Source organism: Bombus huntii, chromosome 4 (assembly GCF_024542735.1).
Source record: "Bombus huntii isolate Logan2020A chromosome 4, iyBomHunt1.1, whole genome shotgun sequence".
Taxonomy (NCBI): Eukaryota; Metazoa; Arthropoda; class Insecta; order Hymenoptera; family Apidae; genus Bombus; species Bombus huntii.
In genome coordinates, this window is record NC_066241.1 from 7,614,749 (window position 1) to 7,633,535 (window position 18,787).

The following is an 18,787-nucleotide window of genomic DNA, read 5'->3' on the forward strand; positions in this document are numbered from 1 at the left end:
TGTCGCGAACCTAACGAGATAGAACGGTATTTGAAAGCTCTAAGCGGCTTAAACAGAGTTCGACGGTCAAATACGACAACTATAGACACTTGATTGGAAGCTCGATTGCGACTATCTACGACATTAATCGCTCGCTAATTGACATTTCTATTCAGACGTATAATACATAGAACGATAGGAAAAGAGTTCTTAACTTGAAAGGTGGATCGCTACTCCGGATAAAAGAAAACGTCGTAGTGAATATCAGTTGAAAGATTAATGCTTGTGCGGTTACGAATAGACCGTACATTGTCGTGAGAAATTTGAAAGTGGAAAAATGCGCAGAATATAAATAATTTGCAAAATGGTGTAAGATATCCAGAGTATAGTAGTCTCTATAGATATTTAGCGAGAAAAAGAATTTCCTAACCAGGTTTCATCTTCTCGGTTATATTCGTAAAAATGTGGATTTCCATAAAATCCCGTAGTCTATTTATAAATAATACACCTATTTCTGATCCGTAAATTTAAAAACGTGCTGAAAAAATTTGTCATCAAACTTACAGCTATTCTATTTATCGCGATTTCACGCTCAACTCGCCTCGTCACGTGACACACGATACAACGGCGATGAGTCGTCACATGCCGAAATAAAATCTATTAATTAGCAAACTTGTTATCGACTCGATACGCTGCTCCTTTAGTTCTACAAGTTGTTAACGCGACTGGTCGATCACGTTTCAAGAATTTCATATGCAACTCGCGTGAACGGGCACGCACACAAACGCTGCTTGTGTTTCGTGCAGTCGCGCGATATTGACACGTCGCGGAGACAATTAATGCAGACACAGGCATGTAGATCCGTATGCACCCGTATACGTAGCTACGGGTAAAGGGGAAGGGGGTTCCGTTAATTACTCAAGCTTCTGGCTTCCATATCCGATGGGAGACCCTCGAGGATCGATATCCGATTTCTCATCCCTGCTACTTCAAGCGTCAAGCACGCACTTCCGAAAAGTGATAGGATTCTTGGAAAATGTAACGAGATTCTTATCTCCGATACCATGCACAAGTATCGAAGCGACGTACATATGTTACGCGATACGCGTATGACGAAACGCATGCACGATACGTTTACAAACTACACGTGCAACTCAATTTGATTAATTAGAACGTATCGTTAAGACGAATATTTTCACATCGTCCTGATAAACTCCGAGTTTATATTTAAAATGGAGTGTCTTATGCCTTTCACGCTAGTAACCCATAATTCGTTTATTTATACGATTAAACGTTTAACCGCTGGAATTTCTCCCTTCCAACGATACTCGACATCTCTGACTATCCATAGAGATTTTCCACAGCGATAATATATCGACTATATCTAATATCTCTTACGAAACACGTAATACCACGGTAGATAATAGCTGCTTAAAAAGCGAGCTTCTAAATTTCCTATTCAAACGAAAAATACTTCACCTCGGAGCTGTGTTTGTCGGCGGGGAAAAATCGCGAAGAATACTGCCTTCGCCAGCGAGCTGTTTTCAGTGCTCTCGTGGCGCGGCATACGTAACGTCGATCGCCCATAAAAAATCGAGATCGTTAACGAGTTAACGGCGATAAATAACAGAGTTGGACGGTGGAGCAGCGCGTAAAATTACGGTTTTACCTGAACGAGACGAGTAGTCTGGAGACTGGAGAGGCGTAGCTGCGAGGTGAGTTCGTGAAAGCGCGAACGACGCAGGCACCCCACCTCGAAGCCCGATCGTGTCTTCGTGGCCAGATCTAATTGGTCGGTGAATTCGAAAAATCGGCGCGGATCGAGCCCGCTAGTTTCGAAGCAATTAGAAGGAATGTCGCCGGGTGCCGCGTGGCGTCGATAGGCATCTGGCGCAGCTTTTATCTGCCCGAGAGTCCAACCTAACCCCGGTGTTCTGCGCTTAGGCAAAAGTGCCGTTAGAAACTCTCCTCTCCTATGTGCTTAACTATATCGGACTATGGCGCGCCATTTACGTGGATAGTTCTGCACCTAGCGCAGATAACCGTAGCCAGAGGTCAACCGATGTCACGGACTGATTCTACTAATTGCCATACTTTCCATCGCGTCTTCCTTCCTCGTTTTGTACTTTGCCCCTCTTCTCAACCGCGCCGCCGACTTTCATATTTCCCTGTACAAAATCGCGGATGGAATTCGTATCTCGTTGGAGGTTTGTCATAAGCAGACTCTTAATGCGATACGAAAAACGCGACGCGATAGTTGACGTGGTTCACCGAAAATAAGAGAACGAGCAGATGTACGTGTTAATCGCGTAAATAGAGAAGACGAAGAAGAATAAGAACGAACAGAAGTTGGATCTTTTAACGGATTTAATTTTAAGGAATCTGAAAATTGCGAAGAATCGACGATCGTATGGAAGGTCGGTAGCGTACGTTTCCGAATATAAATATTTTATGAAAAATAAAAGATCGATCCATTGCTTGTATGCTTTAATTCATCTGGTGTTTCTCATATTTGATTCCTTTTTCTCTTCTTTTTTTTTTTTTTTTGCAAAATTAGAACATAAATAACACTTGTTAATTACAGATTCAACCGGTTCGCGTGAAACCTGAACTGCATTTAGCGAAGTTTTTCTAATAATTAAGGTATCGTGTTGAACAGGATTTCTGGTTATATTTTCATGTACGTATATCGGCAGCCATTTCTGTGCTATTCGAGATTTTCGCATTTTAGGAACGGACATAAATGTATATTGTAAATAAACTCAATTCGGATTTAGTAGATTTAACGCGACTGAATAGTTCGCGTGAATGAATCTGGTAATTTATACACGATATTAGGGGTAATTGCACGCTTAACCAGTTCTTTTGAGGACCAGTTTGCAACGACAGTGAAAGCCCCACACAGAAAACCTCGTTGGAAGTTGCCACGATCTTTAGGCGGATGATTTTTCAACCGTATAGAAACGATAAACCGTATACAAATGCAAATTGCGGCAACGTGCACAGAAACTTTACCTACCAAAAGCAATCATTCTTGCTAGATATCGCTTGCAATAATATTTGCAATTTGTTAAGGAGATACAGCTCGAGTAAAAAGAATTCGAAAAGTATCACATTTATGCACCTATATTCAAAATTGATGATCATTGTTACGAGGCAATAAGATTTGAAATGGTATATTTTAAAACGTGGGATATATAATCCAACGTTTCAGATATCGCTGCACGAGCATCTTTCAGAAATATATATGTATATACGCGCGCGCCTGTGTGTGCGTGTACTACGCTTCTAAAAGGTTAAACTAATAAAAATGGTAAGTGCTTTTCCAAATAAAATGTCGGTAACATTTGTCTTACTCTAATTCGATTTGCTCTTAAAGAAAGGCAAATATACAATATGTTAACGAAATAAGGCTTGTACGTCGCTGGACAGAAATTTGCATGAAAATGTAGCTAAACTGAATATCTCAAGAGAAATATCTGCTTAAAATCCGAGGAAAGGCTCTGATGTATTCACCGGCATGGTAGAAGCAAAGGAGCATAAGATCGTTAAGTTTGAATAAAATTAGCATATTAAATAAGCTGAAAATTAAGATGTAAATTATAGCGAAACATAATTGTCGAAAAATAAAAAAGAGAACAAAAGATAAACGAGGTATACAACTATGGTATACTTGAAAAAATAACAAACGCTTGATCATCCGTTGAAGTAATTCATCTGCAATTAAATGAACGTAAGAGAAACAGCATAACGTTGTGATATAAATCTGCGTCAAGTAGCAAGGTATATAAGAGAAGGTTCGCGTGACAAGCGTGTTACTCGAATGCTTCGCGTGAATAGCTAATTCATTCGTGGTATTAGGAAATGTTGTGTGTCATCGGTGGATACGAGCCAAATGTAAAGTTATTTTGAAATTAACTAGAGACGTCAATTTCGTATAAAGGATTGCGCGTTTACACATTTGCGAAGAAGATCGGTTTAAGTGCAACGACCTGATAAGTTGAGATTACGCGGAAACCGTTCGGTTTTATCTAAAATAATAAACTTTGTTGCTCTTAGGAAGCACATGTAATCGATAATAAGATTGAGCTACCGTAGAATAAAAAAAGATTAATTAAGTTAATTAAAAAGATTAGCCACTAAAGTTATCGATCAAAGAGATATAGTAAAATCGTTAACTCCAGGAATTTTGCCGACGCGTTAAAACACATATCGTACGTGTGAAAATATGAATAATTTTAACCTCGTTTTTAGTTTCTTTGGCAAGTCAGATACACAAAATTCGACAGGTGTGCGCGATCTTTCGCGACTGGCTGCATAGCGAAACCGCATAGAACGAGGTAAAAGTATAAATGGGTTTCGATGCACGCCAGACACTCGTGTTTAAGACTTCCACGTATCGAGAGCGTGCATCTCAGGATCTCGATGATTTACGCGAAAAAGCCTCGATAATTAATTCGAAGTGGAATAATTACTCTTCGCGAGGAGGCTATAAGGCCGATTCTCGAGTGGTTGAAAGGAGCACGAGGAGAAAGTACGTTAAGCCGAAGGAGCCGTTGCACGTTGTTCCAGAGCACGAGATAAATTTAGATAATCTCGAGAAAAAGGACGGTGTTCTACCAGGAAGGCCGACGCACTATTCCACGCGGACGATATTATTATCACAAGCGTCCAGAGCACCGCTTATTATTCCCCACGTTGAGAAACGCAAGGACGCGGGACAAGCGTTTATTACACGCGGGTGTATTCAGCCTTCCGATGACTAACGTCGCTTAATATACATCGCCATTTGGCAAAAGAAAACTGCCTTCTGATCGAGCAATATTTTTCCTTTCCGAATATTTTTTTAGGTATTAAAAGGTCGCGTAAATTGAACGTAACTCGCGAGCAATATCGAGTTAACGAAATCCAGCTGAGACCTTTTCCAAGAATCGCTTCGACTCGAATAAAAACAATCATCGATTGCCTGTAATCATCGAACTCATAAATATTGTTTCGTCTTACGAAAATAATCGAGTTCAAGAAACTGTACGCGATCTATAACGTGAGATCGCGAACGAAAAAATCTCTACGAGAATTAATTACATCAATTATTACGTTTTTACCTAATAACGAAACGCGAAACAAACCCACGTATTTAGTGTTTATATTTTCGTTTTCTTGTCCAAAAGAAACATGAATTTCTATAAAAATCCACAGTCATAAACGTAACAGCAAGTCGGTCCAGTTAAGCAAGAATATATCGGTACTGTTAGATGTAATTTCGTTCTATTTATAAAACTGGTTACAAAAAGCATTAATTTTCATCAGAAAGACATCGCGTCCACGATCTCGAGTTGCGCACTGTAATTTTCTCGTGACTGTCGACCGACTCACGTGATATTACCGCCTTTTCATCATAGCCAAGATAATTTTGAAGAAACATTAAAGTAACATCGATAAGTGAATATCGTTGGAAAAAATTGCCGGTCGTACGCGTTTTACGTGTAACAGGATGCAAAGGCTTTGATTTAAGGAACGGCAAATACCTAAGTGAACCACCGAACAAAAAGGTTGGTCGGCCGCGAGTTCTCAGGGCACGGCCGGATCTTCGCTTCGAAACGATCGAACGCTGCTCTTTGTTCGCGACAAGAGACCGTCGAAAGGTTACACTTAATTATGACATTCGGGGAGGCACGTTTTGCCAGCGGGAAGTGACTTTCCCTCGAGTGTTTGTATTACGAAGAATACGTTCGAGTATTCGAGAAGTTCGAGTAACAGTTTTATCGCGTGTACACTTACGATATATACCTTCGGTAAAGTAATCGACAAATATACACGGAATTTCTAAAATATTACAAATCCATCTAAAATATTTGGTGATCTTGTTCGTCGATGTTACTCGATAGATTAATTTGTTCTTATAAATTTTCATTTAACATTCCTACTATATCGAAACGTATTAAAATCGATACTATTTTAACGGTAATCACAGGTTTGACTAAAGCTTTCTGCCAACGATACGAGTGGTTTGTAACGAATAAAATGTTGCCATTATTAATCGATTACTCGAATCGATTCGAATCTTAATTAAATTTGTGTCATACAATTGTACGGATAATTAGATATAAAGGCAAGAAGTGAGAGGGTCTAAAGGATCGTTCAGTCTCCTCGCGTTGACCAAAATAATCGAGTCCTTTTGTTCGATGAGCCTCGTTCGACATATTCGAACGTTGCGTAACGCGAGGACCATGCGTTTTAATTACAAGCTCTCCATCTGCCCTTCTAACGAGTCGTGTCAAATCAGCGAAACAGAGTTCGCGGCGTTTTTCGAACATCGCGTACCGATCGGCTTTCGTTGAAAAGCAGGAAATTCAAAGGCGAAACGTTACAGAGGCAACGGTGACATCGCATTGAGCGCCGCGTAATCGTCGGATCGATCTTTCGACGTCGAACTACGCACTTTAACGAGGCGATCGCTAACAGGAGCGAAAACGTACTCGAGAATCTATTTCTGCGGCCATTCACATCGAAAACATGGACTCACGCTCGTCTCTCCGATGTCTTTGAACTCGTTCGCTAAATAAAGAGAATTTCAGCTAACAAACGAAGGGAAAGGGAGACGACGACGGCGAAACGAAGGGAGAGGAACGATGGGCCCCGCGTGAAATAATCGCACGAGTCGCGAATAATAAATCAAACGGGTCGACTTACAGGCGTAGTCGGTGAAAAAGGAGAGACGAAAGGGCAAGGAAAAAGGAAATACGCGAGAAAGAAAGAGAAAGTATCTGTTCGGTATCGCGACCCGTGCTGTGCCACGTGCTTCGCGAATAACCGACCCGTGCTCAGCTTCTTTTTTTCTTTTCTTTGTCCTTTTTTTTCTCCTCCGCTAGTTTCTTCCGTTTCTTGTTTCCTTTAATACGCCACGATACACTTTATTCTCTCCTACGTTTTTCGTTAGATGATTAATCTTTCGGTCGAACGTTCCTTCCGTTTCATAAATCTTGCGACTACGTTCGTTCGACAATCGGTAGATACCGGCAGCTTTGTCGCTAATCGATATTCCTCTGTTAGAAAGCGCAGCTACGTATACGAGACAAACGATGCGATGGGATTGTAATTACCGCGATACGATTTATTGATACTTACGTCGACGTTTCTCATTTTATCAGCCTTAAATATCTGCCAGTCCTTTAAATTCTTCCTATTTTACATACGGCTCGTTCAATGACCGACTATATACAAACTTATTGTCATCTCACTGTCCGAAACAGACATATCTTTCGCGACCAGACTTTTTCGTTAAAATACCATCGATCGTATTTTAATCGATCGTTATCTGATATTCGTATACTTGTATTTTAATTCTAGCTTTTTAGTCACGTATTTAACTAAAAATGGCGCACTACCGTTCCGCAAGAACCGTTTGATTCGCATCTGTTTGACACATCGCAACGAGCACAAAGCAACGGAACACTTGGCCGAGCTATACGGGCAAAAATATCGAGGTTGCAGAGCGAAACACGAATTTCGTACGCGAGCATTGTATCGGCGTTATCACGTCCGCGGGTACGCGACGAAGGTCGTGTTACAAAATATGAAACTCCATTGATTCCGGGGAGGACACATGAACCAGAACAAAGGCAGCCATTTAATAGGAACTTGATGTATTTGAATTGCACAGAAATCGAGTTGCTTCGCGTGCAGCGAAGTTTATTCGAAAGGCGTCGTGCCAACAGACCGGTTCTCCCACGGAACAGCCAGGACTTCGTTTACGACAGAATTTCGCAAAACCGATTTTTTAGCTCCATTGTGTGATACACCGTCGGAGCATTGGCTCGACGAGTTAGCTTCATCTGGCAAAAATAACGTAAATACGACGTTTGTCTATGCCTTTCGCTCTCTAAAAGGAAACTTTGGTTTTCGTCGATCGAATGCCAGGTGCGTAGAATTCGAGGGTCGTGGGATTCGTGGTCCCTAAAAATTATTAGGGTCTCCCCAACTCGTCCCTCCTAATGCCGCCTAAGCTTTTTTTCACCCCCGAATTCGGCTCGTCTCAGAATCGTCTTTCTAAGCTGCTATAACGTTAACGTTTTGATCGAACGTACAAGTTATAGCTATTTTTATTATTATTATTATCACCATCATCATCATCATCATTATTATTATCGTTATTATTATTATTATTATTATTATTATTATTATTTTCGACGATATACTTTGGTTCAGATTTATATCGACAGACATCGTTGCAACCAATTGTTTGTTAAACAAGATTTTTCTAGGTAAGTGTAACAACGATCGAAGCAATTTCGACGTAACGTTATTGTTCGTATTACGTGTATTATACGAGCACTGCGAGAACACCAGAAGTATCGTAAAAATGTTTCGAATAGATAACGGAACATTATGGTCGACGTACGATTTGTTATACACGCGACAGAAGTCGTTTCACGCGTGTTAAGAGACAGATATTTTTTCGAAGAAGCGTAAGAATAATGTAGTTGGTTGATCGACGCAACTAAAAATACAGCGTTGCATTGAAACGAATGTCCTTTGTAAAGCAAGAAATCAATTAAAGGATGAAATTAATTCTAGATTACAGTTCGTTCTACGCCACTTCATTTTGCGCGCACATACTGTACGCGCAATATTCTTAATCCAAACTGAATTTTCACGTTTCAAGATTTGTTCGGTAATCGGATATCGACCGTCGGAGAATATTCAATGTCTGTCTTATCCTTTTATTAACGATGATTTGCAACGCGAATACTGGCAACGGACATTGGCGTCGATCGACAGAAAGATTCTCTTTGCTAAGAAATAACAGTATAGAAGTTTCTTCTTTTTTTTTTTTGTCGCTCGTGTGAAACGCAGGTGATCTACAATTGGAAAGATGCCGTGACAGAATGTTCTCATCGAATCGCGTGTTCGCGTCGGAGGTTCTCGTACAGAAGGTGTCGAGGTGCGACCTGCAGTCAAGGCCTAACCGGTCTTCGGGGCCCCGTGGCGATGGCCACTCGGAACACGAGGCGGGGTATCTGGTTTTGAATTTTTCCTCTCTCAATATAGATCGTGACCGAGCATGTCTTATTCGTCTGTATCGCGTAATTATACACGCCGGGTGATTCTCATTTTTACAGTTCTTTCCGTTCGCTCTTCTCTAAGATCACTTAGCTCTACGAGAATACTTCTCGATACTCGAAAATTTAGTTGCTACCGATTCGTATATTTTGTTACTCGAGTTACTCTGTTATCTGCTGTTACTCGAGCGAAAAATTATAGACAACGCGAAGAATCGGTGAACTCTCATCGTATAAACCCGCGATTTGCGACTGGCGTGTCGCAAGAATTTTTCAAACGTGCAATACCCGATTGTTTAGTCAGAGACACTGACGTTTTCTCCATTGGATGATCAAGTAAAAACCACGTATACGGTCGTCCGGTGTGAGCGCTCCGTGTTGAAGCAAATACGAGGTATCTCGTGTGGGTGCGGTCGAATTTTAGTAATTAGTTTACGCGTTGTGAGATAGAAAAGCTTGAAAATCATCGGTACAAACTATTTGACTTCCGACGAGTCCAGACAAATGGAATTCAAACAGAGTATCGTTTACGAGGAGCAGGTCGTTTTCCTTCTTGTCGTAATAAATTCACCATGCTGCAATTCGCGTAAATGTTAGTCGTAAAACGTTTAACGTTCGAAGGCTATAGTTAATCCGAACCACAAGACGTATTCGTTGCCGTGATACGGGTAGATCGTGAAATCCAGAAGCCGCGTGGAAACATAGAACACACTTGGGCTTGCAAGGCGGTCATCGTGAAAGTTCAATCCGCAAACTAAGTATGTATTATACATACGTAAGATCGCATGGTAATCTATTCGGTCGAGGAGGCATCGCGTTAGCCGATCGTGAGCCGAAGCGAACAAAGATATTTAAACACGTCGTACATAATTTATTTGGAATCCGGCTTGGTTGGAATTCACAAAGAAAAATCGGAGGAAACGCGAGGAAGGAGGTGGGAAAGATTCGCAAACGAAATAACCGGTTTTCGGTTGGTGGAAGTATCGGGAGAAGTGGCGGCGAAAGGGTCGAGAAACTGAAATCGAATCACGAAGAACGATACCTGTGCGCTTCCGGTGAATTTGGCAAGCTGCGTGCCTTCCTGCTGGCCCCGCCGCTACTTCCGCTGTTTCCCATTTTGCAGCGATTTCCAGGCTAGTTCGGTCGTGTCTCCGCGCGATCCGAAATAGTAGCACTTCTTGCGTGCACTGACACTTCTGACGGTCAAAAGTGTCCCGATGAATCAACCGGTAGACGCGACGCGACGCGACGCAACGCGCTCGCTTTGGTAAATAAACAAATAGGTAGGGACAGCTTTTAGCAACGTTTCAACTTGTTCGAAAAACGAACGTTCGGTCGCGTCGCTCTTTGCCAAATTCTCTGTCGCGTGTGTGGATCGATGAACGCGGAGGAAGAACGCGATCGGAAAGAGAATCGCGGCCGGCTGTGATTCATTCGGTTCGTCGTTCGATATCGCTCGCGATATCTTTCGCCTTTAACTTCGATCTTTCGTTTAGGTTCGTCGAATCGACGATTCGCACGCTTACGATTTCTTCTTACACCGTTACACTATTGTTAGGCTTTATGATTCGCTTCCTGCATCTTGATTCATATACGTTGGCTGCGTTCGCGCAAATATACAGCACCGTTTGCTGCGATTAGTGGGATTCACGCGAATCCATCATCGCCGTTCATTCGACCGTTGATAAACGATTTTACGACTTTAGCCGCGCTCGTAATTTATAATTACTCTCATCCGTAAATCTCTGGATGTAACGAATCGCATGGTCGGTCGAAGCTGGCGATCCTGCGGTTTCGCTCGAGTCGCTAATTCCAGAGAACCACCGACGACAACCGGTACATCTTTACCGATTTTCTCGAAGCGGTTACTATATTTATCTCTCGATGAACCGGTTATTAACGGAGCGATGTTGATTCCCTTAGCGACCAAGCAAACAACATTTCAGGAAGCGTCGTTGCGCACGCAACCGTACATCGTTTTGCAATTTGTTTGGCAAAAACCATCTCATTGTTTCTCGATCAGCCGCTACGAATCGATCGTCGAACCGTCGATCTCGTTGTCTCGGTGCAACCGTGAGAACCGTGAGCGGATCATCGCGCACATCGACCTAATATTCTCGAAACGAATCGACGTACGGATCCTTTCCGAAGCAAGCATATTTCTCAACGTGTTGTTTCGCTCTTTGTTTACGTGGGCCAGTTCTCTCGATTCGCACGATCCACGAACAGAAACAGGAATCGAAAGCGGTCGTCCCGAACGGAACCTCGTTCACTACACTACACTTCCACCGAAGCAACGACGATGCCTTATGGCGAGCTGTTCCACGGTCATACTGTGGCCATGGTGTGTAGGCATCGTTGATGGCCCGTTTCAAACTGAGGCCCGCCGAGAGAGAACCATTCCTGTTCCCATAGCACGTGGCTTCTCTCTTTCGCTCTCTCCCTCTCTCGCCCTTGCCCCCACTATTCATTCGAGCAATCCCCATCGCGTTCTCTCTCTCTCTCTCTCTCTCATTTTCTGTTCCCTGTTCTCTTCCCCGCTTCTGGTTACCCCAGACTCTCTCGTTCGTTCTTCCCCCCTTTCTCTTCTCTGGATCCCCATACAGATGCGATATACCTTCCCTTTAGCAGGGTCTCTGGTATACACGTTTCATCTCTTCTTCGCAATATTCCTATCTATCCGTTTCTCCTTCGTCCTCGCACCAAGCTTCTCCGTTCGTGTTCTCTCTATCTTCCGTTCTGTCTTCTTCTCTCCTTCCATTCTCCACCCTCTCTATTCTTCACGACGTGAAAGCCCAGGTTCATCCCTCCTCGTCTGTTCGCTTTCACCCCCATGAACCCCTCTTCGTTCTTCGCCCTCGAATCGTCCGACAACCGCGTTTCGCTCTCTTCGCCTTCCCGTGCTGTTCGTCGTTCTTTCTCTCTCTCTCTCTCTCTCTTCCTCTCACTCTCCCTTTATCTTCTATACACCAGTACCCCACAGCCTCCGTGGATTTCCCCACTGCATCCATGCGACCAATCGCACCGCACCACTTCCGTAAGAGCCGGCCAATCCCACACGAGCGCTTACCATTCTGGATTTTTCAATCATTTTTATGATAATGCTGGCATAGCTGGAGCACGTGCACGCGCACAGTATTGTACCGAGACTCGACAATACACCCTGTGTACGCCAGTATGAGCCTCGTACGCAAAGAGTTGAGCGCGTGTCTCCTCTACTTGCACGCAAGCGTGTGTACAAATCGTATAAACGGTGCACGAGTAGCTTTCTACAGAGTGGCTCGAGAAGTCCACTTAATTACAGATTCGAACGTCTCGTACGGTTTCATGGGTTCGTACCGATAGCCAACGACGATAGTTTGCATGCCTCCCATCCACGCATTGGTATCGTATATCGTAGCGGAGTAACACGGTTTCGCCAGACCAGTGAATTTTTTCTGATTAAATTAATCGATTATATAGATTATTTTTTTTTTTTTTTTTTTTTGTTGCTGTGTGTGTTTTTAGAAGTACGGTATAGAATTATTAGTTTACGTTTCGGATACTTTAGTTGTTATACTTGATCCTCGCCGGCCCCTTAGCGTCAAACAAACATTAGATGGATTAGATTGATTAATAAGCTTCGTGCAAGCTTGTTTGAAAGAGCACATTATGTGTTACGTATGGAAACATACTACTCGAGAGTTCGTAAATGTTTGTAAATATAACAAGCGTGTAAATATATTGCCTTTGACAAGAAATTCACATACACGTGATACCCTGCTGTATCAGATCACAACTTTGCATATTCTTTAATTACAAATAAAAGATATCAAATTTTGTGCAAACGCAAAATTTGCCGCATCAGCATCGTGCCAGGGTATTTGTCGTAACGCGTCGAATTGACAAGCAACGACCGAGAGTTTCAAGTCGATGAACCGAAACTCGCCTGAATAACAGACGTACGTTTCCTCTACTTGTCTTGTTCGTACGAGATGCTGCCAAATGAGATATTTGTAAATATTTAGAAAGTACGAACCAAGTAGCAGAAAGATCAAAGGGTATATGGAAAAGACAGAATTCTTATTTAAGGAGCTTTCGTGACGGGTAATATATCGGCTGGAAAATATGGAATAGAATTTTTTGGTTACCCGTTATATTCTTGTTATACGGGCCAGAGCCATAATACACCCACGTTGGCTGGTTTGTGTTGCGGGGGGAGTTTCGATGTATACGTGTGGTTATATTGTGTGGCGAGCGTAACACAACGACCACGGTCTACACTCAGTCGTGGGCATAATGGAGCATTGTTAATATGTTAATGTCGAGCGTTCCTAAAGGTTCCGACGGTTTACGTTTCTCCATTCCGCCGAAGAATCGTTACACGGTCCATTAGACGACGAACCTCGCATTCCACTCGCCACGAATTTCCCTGCGGGATCCTTCTTCCTCCATTTTGCTCGAACGTTACGATTTTTCATTAATTCGTTTCAACTATCTTGCACGTGAGTGGCGCGAGCACGATTTTTCGGATGCAAATAGAGAAAAGAGAGAAATAAACGTTTCTATTCGAACGCTATCGATTTTCCGATAAAGACGGAAATGCAAATTACGAGCGACGTCGTGATACGAAGTTTCTTAAAACGGCCGGTTTGAAATATCGAGCAACCGTAGGAAAAATTGTCGCCGGGATACGTAACGAAGATTAATATCGTCTCGTTCGTTCGGTGAAAAGCACAACCTCCGCGAAAAGTCTGCCCCGCGTAGGCGTGAGTTTGCGCGTGGGTTTAAAAATAACGACCTTGACAGTCGCGACTCACGGGAAACGCGAATTAAGAAAAACGGCAAGTCAGTGGGGCTCCTTGGTATACTCTGGCGAGCCGCGGGAGCAATTAACCGCGGACGGGAGTAATTAAAATATTTGAAACTCCGAGGAGCCCGCAATTACGTTACTACGCGAAATACAGCTGTGTAAAACACAGTCGTGCCACTTCCTGCATGTATATAGCGTGATATTCGCGTTCGTTCGGTGGTGTGAGCACGCGTACAGCTTGATTAACGCGGACGTTAATGAGCACGCCGTCAGGTCGTTCGTCTGACGGGACGTCGGTATCGATTCGAACTCGCCAAGAATAAAAGTACGATGAGATCTAAGTGCGCGAAAATTTTCCCGTAATGAGTCGAAGGCACGACACGAACGTTTACTTATCGCGATGTATGCCGATCGATAACGATGAGATGAAAATTGAAATTGAGATTGAACGCCGATGGTCACTGAAAATTTACCTCTCGATACGAGAGAGCTCGATACAAATGTCTTTTATGCGATTTCCTGTCTTCTAAATTAACAAACATGTAACTTTACAAATATAACGAATATTTTCGTAGTTTCGTGCTACAGTGACGTTTGTAACGTGGAAATTGTTCGTCGTATTTCTTTCTAACGATAAGAAAGGCAAAAGGAAAGAAGGCCATCTACTGGAAGCTACTGGTTGATCGTATCGGAAAATTTGGATGTACAGTTTACCTTCGAAACGAGGCTAAAAATCATTGGCGAAATCCATAAACGAAATGTATTCAATATCCAATCAAATCAGTTAAAAATATATCAAAGAACTACGTGTATTATCCTTTTTAGAAGACATTCTTCCTTTGCGTTTGATGGTAACGTTTCGATAATTCCGAATTTATCTGCAATCGATACGACACGCAGTTAACGACTGTTAGTACAGGAAATCTAACTTATCCGCGGTAGATACAAACCACTGGGATTATCTACATTGACAGTCGGTAAGAAGGAATCTGCGTTGAAACTTACCTAGGCATGTCTTGAAGCTGTTTGGCTCTCTGCTTGTATCGCGAGAGGGCGAAAAGAAGGGCGAGGACCGGCCAGAGGGTTGATCCTGCAGCCAATTCGCCAGGATTCACGGAGCCCACGTCCGCCCCAAGAGCTCGGAGCGCTCCTACGCACAGGCTCACGTTCTCGACCTGCGCAACACACGTAAAACCTCGTCATCGATCACGCTATGAACCGATGTGTACTCGTGTACACCGTGCGAATCGATCGAAAATTTCTTTCTTTTTTTCCTTCCTTTCAACAGATCCCCAAGGATATGCCCGTAGCTAGTCGGTGGCCTAAGTCGAAAGACAGTTGCGTAACGCGCGCTTTCAATTTAAATTCGCCTCATCCAATATTAAATTTGGCGCGGTGAAGGATGTCGATGCAGAATTCGATCCAGTTGATGTTGAAACATTATCTAGGACTGTGGTCTTACATTCCGTTTGTAATTGGATTCACAACTGCGAGAGAAAAGATCTCTGATGACTGACGTGACAGTTCAATGGGACTGAAATATCGGTTGACGCTCTAAGCTCTTTACTTCAAATGGATTTCTTTCGTAGTTGTCAGATTTCTTACTTCTTTCGTTAAATCGACGAAAGTACTATGCAAAATAGGGAAAGTAAGAAACGAAAGAAACCAAGTAATTAACAATAAAATAACGAAGAATTTACGTTGCATTAATTTATATACATACTTTTCTCGTGAAACTTGAGAAAGCACGAGTATATTAAGTAGAGAAAGCGAGATGAAATATGTAATTTATAACGAAAAAGTGTACAATTTACGTTGCCTCGATTATCAACGATTCGAGTAAGAAACCAAGGATTAAAAATTAATCTATGCATTTCCACCAAAGTAAATTCTACTCGCACGATATTTACGAGTTGAACAACGATACCAAACGTAACCAAACATATATCTATTTCGTACACTTCGTGAAAAATTAATATTCCTCCATAAGCGGTAGCAAAAGTGTCGAACGTTCCATCTATTGGCTTGGCAATTAAGCGATCGCGGATTTTCTCTAAATAAATAATAGCATCTAATGACAAAAACCGCAATCACTTAGTTGCCAAGTCAATAGAATGGACGTAAACCACACGAAAGGGGAAAGTGAGAGGAAAGTACGGGTTAACGTCGTCTCTGGTGTCGTTTGGGAGCAATAGTCGAGAATCCAAGACACGGTAGACGTATCGAGGTGACTGGTGCATATCGGCGTACATAGTTTCGAGGGTAGAGCAACGCGAGGAAGGTACAGGAGCGTGGTGTAGGTGTACATAAAGGACGCGGCAGCACGGTGTACATATACGACACAACATTCTACGAAACGTGACCGCCGTGACCATGGCTACCTTGTGCTAGCACGCGTGCCGGCCTGCCTCTTTTGTTTCCATTGTTCTTAAGAGCCACAGCGGCTCCGGCTTTTACCCAGAAAACAAACCGTACTATACTGCACACGCTGCACACACGGGGTGGTGAGAGGTATACACGAGCTATGGTAGAGAGAGAGATGACTCACCCGACAATACCCTGGGTGCCCACGCGTAGGTAACAACTAGATTGCCTGTGTGTTCGTACGAGCTACATGCGACCAACAACGATGGGGTGCCATGCCCGCGGACATCCGACAGAGAAACAGAATTCAGGAAAACCGTGAAAACGTGGATCGAGTAATTGACAGAACATGCTCTTACTTTTGCCTACCTTTTATTCCCATTTTATCCTTCTCTTTCGTAATTTTCATATATCTTCATTTACTATTTTTATGAAATTATAGACTCTATCGTGTACTCGGGCGTACATAACGTGTAATCAAAGAATTGAAATAGCAAACAATGGAAAATTGACGGAAGATCTTTTGGGCTCTATCGAGAATTTATTTCTCCTTTGACATCCGATACGTATTTCGAAGAATCGATCTTCTATCGTAACTATATTATACGTAGATTGCGAAGGTTTTTCATGCATTTACGAGAAATTTAAAGGTGTAAAAGAAGGGAAAACATCCAGGATCGTTAGTAGGTGAAACGAATGTCTATTTTAATTCTAGTCCTTTCGATACTTGTATGCGTAACCATTTGCATAAGAATTCATGGTCTGATCGTATACGCGGTATACGTTTCCAAATTTCCATTTGTCCTTCTTTTTACATTCCCAATCAAGAGAAATACTTTTAACCATAGGATGTTCAATAGCGCAGAATTTCCAAGCGACGATGAATCATTAATCTTCTAGCAACAAATAAATCAAACAGTCTTTGATGCTGAGCAACCATTGAAACCTCGTTTCGGAGGAACGCACGTTCCCCAAACCCTTATCAGACTCCATTAACGACGAAGCTTTGAAATGAAATCTCAATCGAAAGTAAGACTCGACAAGATAAAGGGTTGCGAGCTTTTGTCGAAGTTGACGCAGACCTTTGTGAATACACGCGGTACAGATTTGCGTCGTCCACGAGATCGCAACGCGACACATCGGAACCCTCTCGGAGCACTCACGGGTTATCCACGCGAGATGACAGCCGTAAATGGCGATGGCGCTTTTTAATGCATTTCTCTGTCTATGTCGTCGGCCGTCTCCGTCGAACGCGTACTCGTGCGAACCTTCGACAGCGAAAAAAGAAAACGTTGCTCTTAAGGGAGACATCGTGCTTCCTAATAAAGGGTCGAAGGTGCATCCAACAGGTTGTTCTATTCTCCACGTTGATCGTTGGATATTTTCTTCGAATTCCTTCGATTCTCCAAACTACCACTTTTTAAATACGTGTATCACATACGATTCGATAGCAATGGATAATTGGCGGGACGTTACTCTACGGATAAAGCGAAGATAAGTCGAAGATGTGGAATAAGATTTGTTTCGCTCGAAGTCTCGTTTTGGAGAAAATTTAATCTCGAGAATGAAGCTTTCGACGCGATTTACTTATTCTTGATTTTCGTCGTATTTTGAGCCACAGAGTTTCCCCGACTTTGTCTGTACTACGAATCTAAGCTCGCGATATACATGAATCGCTTGGAAGCAATATCGACGAACTGAGTACATTGGAAAGCAGAGAAAAGCGACGATGATGCACTTTTTACTACGATGGGTAATCTTACGAAAGTGAGTTATTTGTTTCTAGAGAAATCGAACGCCACTCGTTTGTTTTAATTTCACTAACGTTGTTAGTTGGAAACTTGTTGTACGAGAAAGGCTCAGATGATCGAAGTCGTTTCGACGCATAGCTCGAATAGCTGACATATTTTTGGACGTACTTGCTCCAACTATGCCTAACTATAAAACCGAAGGAAAGCCGTGAAATGGTATTACGCGCGCTGTATTAAGAATAGCTTGCGCCATTCGTATGACGAATATCGATGGCGAGCAACGCAGGCTGAGTCAAAATTCCCATCGAATCACGCGTATCCAATTAACCGAGTCCATTGGTAGATGCAATCAACGGATCGACGATGCTACGTGTCCCTCAAATCGGCCGAATGGCGTGTACATTGAATCAGGTTTGTAATTCAGAAACCGTGCTCGAGGAAGGAGAACGGCTACAGAGCCAAAGATGGCAAGAGATGTCTCCTTATGGTAACGTCCTCGCCTCTCCGCTACACAACAAGGAAACGAAAAAGAAGAAACGTAAGAAACGTCTTCGTAGCCTGTCTCTCTTCGGCTTTCGATTTCATGCGTATCGCCAATCTACCGATTTCTTGCTACATCTTGCGCGCTCGTTTACTCGATCCAGCTTTTATTTATTTCTATGGACCTTCCTATATCTGTTACTATACCTTTTATAAAACCATTTTCATGACTCTCGTGATTTAATTTACTACGATCGTCGAACGTAATACGATGGTTTCTTAATTTATCAGACGGTTTCGTTAATTATTCTTAATCTTAGTCCTCGTTTCATTTCTAACTATAATTCGATCTTAATTTA

The 18,787-nt window shown here is 42.5% G+C and overlaps 1 protein-coding gene across 5 annotated transcripts in view; it reads right to left on the reverse strand.

The window, feature by feature from the left end:
• LOC126865001 (protein sickie) overlaps nucleotides 1-18,787 on the reverse strand; it is a 192,863-nt gene that overhangs the window by 105,471 nt on the left and 68,605 nt on the right. For 4 of the 5 annotated variants that reach the window (XM_050616998.1, XM_050616996.1, XM_050616995.1 and 1 more), the window contains one exon: nucleotides 14,839-15,008. In XM_050616998.1, coding sequence (XP_050472955.1) covers nucleotides 14,839-15,008 — 170 coding nt within the window. Of the gene's footprint in view, nucleotides 1-10,083; nucleotides 10,295-14,838; nucleotides 15,009-18,787 lie in introns of those variants that run through there. The other variant, XM_050616999.1, reaches the window with a different exon arrangement.